General features: G+C 46.9%; 1 protein-coding gene across 1 annotated transcript; it reads right to left on the bottom strand.

The window, feature by feature from the left end:
• Positions 1–939: 939 nt before the first annotated feature.
• LOC119439938 (lactosylceramide 4-alpha-galactosyltransferase) lies at positions 940–4,393 on the bottom strand. The gene is made up of 2 exons (XM_037704901.2): positions 4,103–4,393; positions 940–2,562 (listed from the first exon to the last, which is right to left on the bottom strand). Exons 1-2 carry the CDS (start codon positions 4,206–4,208, stop codon positions 2,048–2,050), a joined length of 621 nt encoding a protein of 206 aa, XP_037560829.1. The 5' UTR covers positions 4,209–4,393; the 3' UTR covers positions 940–2,047.
• Positions 4,394–4,978: the final 585 nt, after the last annotated feature.

Raw genomic sequence — 4,978 nt, 5'->3', positions numbered from 1 at the left:
AACTCCCGTGCTATCATACTTCGCTTTCCCGCGCATAGGTTCTTCCGGTTGCCGGGCGACCCGAATCATGATCGACCCGAATCATGGCAGCCGTTCTGACACTGGCGCCATCTCGGGGGCGACGCCCTGTGAAACCCTCCTATAAGCTTCATAAGTAATTATTACAAAGAATACTGCGAACTATACGGCAATTCCTTATTGAGGATCTTCTGTCATATTTTTTTAAGCTTTAGCAATTTACCGTCTGGAAAACTGCTAAGAGTTGCTTTCTTTGACCTGAGCTGACGCCATGCTTGGCCAATGTCCAGCACTGCGGTACCCATTGCACAAGTGCTTGAGGTGATATCATTACCAACAGTGCGTTGCGCAGGGCAATTCTAACTCTTCTATTAACAATTTTCTCACGTTATTGTATTAACGATTTGATCGATACTGATCGGGTGACGTGGTATGATCAGGAAAGCAGGTAAGCAGGTATTGTCGTACTGCTGTACGCATTTCCCCAGGCACTGCATATGACGGTAACCCCCCTTGCTCGACTAAGATTCGGGGTACCCGCCACGGTGGCTTATCGGCTAAGGTGTTGCGCTGCTAAGCACAAGGCTGCGGGATCAAATTTTAGCCGCTGCGTCCGCATTTCAACGGGAATGAAATGCAAAAACGCCCGTGTCGCGTACACTAGCGGCCCGTTGAACAACCACTGGTGGTCAAATTATTGCAGAGTCGCCCACTGCGGGGTGCCTCATAATTTAAATTGTGGTTTCGGCACGTAAAACCTCAGAATTTCATTCAATTCAAGATTCTTGGTATAGCATACTAGTCCGGGCTTTAAACATTGATTAATACTATGGTATGCACGTATTACCATTGTGTGATCAGTGCAATCTGAGCATAAGAGGTGTTCTCTCTAAATTATACATGACTGCTAAAATGTGCAGATATCCCAAAATTTTTATTCTTTCGACAAATTCAACAAGCACACGAGGCCTGAATGCTGCTCTAATTTTTTACATGAATCAAATTTTCAACCTATAACAAGGCACCAGACGCAACGTCATACGGTAACGTAAGGATTCGAATATATTTGTTTTGTTCAGAGTGCATTTAGAACTTATCCAGGAGCAGCCTCATGGTGAATGTATTGCTAACTAGTATGCCCTCAAAGGATGGCCGCTACGTTTGTCTTACAAAAATGAAATACTACACAAGGAAGGAATATGACCTAATTTAGGATTTTTCAGACGCTCTTCTGATATGTCATTTGGAAAGCACACAAGAAAGGGAAACATGCCTCTTTTCTTTTAATTCACTAGTGAACTTATTGCTGATGTCATCGTGCATGATTCATTGCTTTATCTGGTAGTAATATGTGTTTGTGTACTTCCTACCTTTCATATATTATTATTTTTCGTTTTATGCTCTATTTCATGTATGAACCTTTCTCGTGGTACTATCTAGGCTCCTTTTCTATCGCCTTGAATTTACTGCACTCAAGCTATTTATTTCCTGCGTTCTTTATCGACTGCATTTGAGGCTTAACGGTTACCGCTTTGTCAGGAATTGCACTTCCTTTTCCCTAGAATAGCACACAACCGTATGTTTCCGTGACGCGTTCTTTGACTAACAAAATAAACAGAAAGAAAAGCGTCCCACGAAAGAAATCTGGAGTGAACATCAAAAAAACTGTTTAGATTTCATTACTTTGTATACACTAGGGCAGTTAAACCTGGCCAAAACATCAAGCGCCGATCCAGAGCCAACAGCGACTCTCACACCATGACTCAACTTGTTCCACAGGTGAACGCCATAACTATTTGATACGGTGTCAAACACCCAACCGGTCTTGCTCGGCTCAAAGAATGACATCCACGTGTCGTATCCAACAGCAAAAAAGGTGTCACGTTCCCTGAATCTGACCACATTCCTTCCGTTGCTCCAGGAGTTGTAGATGTGTGTTAATAGTGACGGACCACAGCTTCCCCACCGAACAGCGTCGTACTCCTCAGCACATCTATTGAGCGCTTCACCGACGAACGGATGGGCTTTATCAAAGTATAGCACGCTGTTCGCTGAGTTGGCCGGTGACTTCGAACATGACGCTGTTGCTTAGTTCCGACAGCTCCTTAAGCACGATAATGTCGAGGTCCAGGTAGATGCCGCCGTGCTTCCACAAGACCGCTAACCTGATGCCGTCGCTTAGGTGTTCTATTCTGTACGGCCCCTCGGTCCAGTTGCGAGACCTGTGCCAGGAATCGAGGGGGGTGTTGCTGAACGTATCGGTCAAATTAAGTTTTAAGCTAGCGAAGTTTTCTAGTGAAGACAATGCTTTATAGTAGTCACAGTTTGGCGATAACTGGCCAGTTGTCAGCAGAAAGACGCGCACGTTTGGATTGTGCAGCGAAGCTGACTCAATGGAGCAAGCCTGACGGCCCTTCAAATCTGTTTCATTCGAGCTTTCGACAAACCATATCGTGACATCACTGGCATGAAAGGCGTCGTCAGAAGCGATCGATTGTTGTCGCAGGACACGTTGCTTCGGCAGAAGAGGGAAATGGCTGATGCCTGCAACGAAGTAAAAAAAAAACAAAAAAACGACATAAATAAACCACAAATGAGAGGCGCAGCCACTGCATGCCACAGAGAGAGAGTAGCTATCACTAGCATCGCCTGTTGGTATCTAAACGGAGGCTCGCGGTGACCGCGGTACACATACAGCTGTGGCGGTAGAGTGCGATTGACGGAGGAAGCGTAAGTGAAAAAAGGATCGGTGGCAACAAAACACTAAGCAGCAGCGGCATGCAACAGGTGCTGTCTAAACCAACTACTCAGCGAGCGCTCTTTCTGGGTAGCGCAAGCTAATCTTGAAGTCCGTGCTCTGGCCTAGCTACTGCATTCGCCGGGAGCGATCGCGGAGCCAGAAACAGGTAACAGACGCCGTCTTTTGGACACAATCTACTAACAAATGCGCAAGACCGATTCTGAAATGACGTGCCAGGGCGATGCTAAGGCAAGGTGCTGCCAGTCAGAGGTAGAAAGCATAGAGGTGTGGCATTTGTTTTTTTTATTTTTTTCTGGAAGATTCGCCGGAAGGCATAAGAATGAAGAAAAGTTACATGAAAGCGTCCAACTCCGCATCGTGCAATAACTGCAGCAGTGTCTTTGCAAACTTGTTGTCCATCACCCAACGGTCGTAGTTTTCAGGTAGGTCGAGCTTCAGTCCAGCCTTTCTTAAACTTCTAAGTGTAATCGCCCAGACTCCCAGACACATCCAAAGCAGGTGTCCAGCATCTGACGTTGTCACAGGAGCCGAATACTTGATCATGTCGTTGGTCATCTTTTGTCAAGATCCCCAAGATATTTGACATCAGCTGATGAATAAAAATGATACACGCAGTGCCTTATCTTCTCTAGTAAAGTTAAGCTTTCTAGACGGCTTTCAGCCTGCTGTTTATTATAGTCATTCTGTTGCGAAACGCGCACGGTAACTAAAATATATGTCGATTACACGTTAGGATTACTATGCTAACCGGCATCGTGGGCTCCAAAAATCAGCAATGGCCAAGCTTGCCTGAGCTTTACCAAGCAGGCCCCCGTCTGCGTGCTTCTGTGAGCAAAGACCAGTCTGCCATAAACAATCTCCCTCTTATAATGCCAACAAATTTAACTTAACAGGATAACTTTGCGTGCCACTTTGTCTAGTAGTACAACCATGTGCACACGATTTGAGCATTGCTTACAGCGCTAGTAAAACTGCTTGAACCGGTAAAACAGATCATAGAAAATATTTATTCGAAATACGTATCCCAGCCTCCCATCACCAGCCTATTTTCCACTGTACCGTTCATTAACTCTTCGAAGAATGGAGCATGCAAAGATGACTGCTGCATCCTTGTGACTACTTTTTAAGGCTTGTTGTGTCCTGTACTTGAGTTCACCACTGCGTCTCGCACGCAGCATCCAAAAGCCTGTTTTATTATATAGAATATGACTTCATCAGTGTGGGCGGGGGGCACAATCAACTAATTCCAGCACAATTGGAATCTCATAAGACTGCGAGAACAAATGAGTGGCAACAGGCCAAAGTAAAGATGTACACGCATACCTGAACCGTACGGCAGAAAGCTGCGGTAAAGCCAAACCAGCAATCCCAGCGAAAGGAGCACGGAAACCGTTGTTGCCTTGCACCAGGCGTTCTCGGTGCGCCACATGGTCACCTCCGGATAGCCTCGTCACTCGGTGTTTCGCGCCACTCTCCTAAGCGCCATCTCGACCATTTGCCCCGAGGTGCCGATCTGTGGGCACAACATCGACGACACGAAAGCTGACCGCATAAAGAGCTACGTAGTCAACACGGCGGGCTCAGTGGATGCAGCTGCGCTCCACATGTGCTGTTCCCTCCCTACCCCGCTCGCTATTGCCTGCCTGTGCAGCGCCGTAGGAACTGCCGTCAGGGAGATTGCTCTCACTCGAGAGGCGATCCGCCAGTCAAACAATACGAGGTGCCTGCTGATCACGTCACTGAATCTGATTCCACTGCATGGTTTTAGTGAGCGCGAATTCCTGATTCAGTCAAGCGAGTCGACCCGCATCATCGCATTTGACAGCGGGTGGGCATAATGAATACAGCCCGGATGCTGGCGCATCTGTCGTTTCGCGGCAGCCAAAATGAAAGGGGCTGCAGACAAATTGGGCCGCAATTGCCATTAGTGCAACAAAGTCATGATTTCGTTTGGTTAGTTTTGATCCTTCTTCAAGTCGGGGCCAGAAGACGAGGGACAGACAGGTTTTTTTTTCTAAGTTACCCTTGGGCAACCGTTGGATAAACGTTGACCCCGAATACATCATGTGTTGCAGCGAGAAGGCGGTTCCAGCGATTATGCCCTCCGTCACTGCTACCGAAGTACCCCTGTGCGGATGGCATTACAAAGCGAGTGTCTTTTCTGACGTTATCAGAAGTTTTCGTGGCCGCTGGACTTTC

This window comes from Dermacentor silvarum, chromosome 2 (assembly GCF_013339745.2).
Source record: "Dermacentor silvarum isolate Dsil-2018 chromosome 2, BIME_Dsil_1.4, whole genome shotgun sequence".
Classification (NCBI taxonomy): Eukaryota; Metazoa; Arthropoda; class Arachnida; order Ixodida; family Ixodidae; genus Dermacentor; species Dermacentor silvarum.
The sequence above is the reverse complement of the archived record's forward strand: the minus strand, read 5'-3'. Positions and strand labels throughout refer to the sequence as shown.

Bases quoted from the DNA above. Each gene is read 5' to 3' on its own strand.
- LOC119439938 (XM_037704901.2), bottom strand. From the start codon at position 4,208: ATGTGGCGCACCGAGAACGCCTGGTGCAAGGCAACAACGGTTTCCGTG. The intron at 2,563-4,102 runs GTATGCGTGTAC...ACTTCGTTGCAG, and splicing joins CTTTCTGCCGTACGGTTCAG to GCATCAGCCATTTCCCTCTT.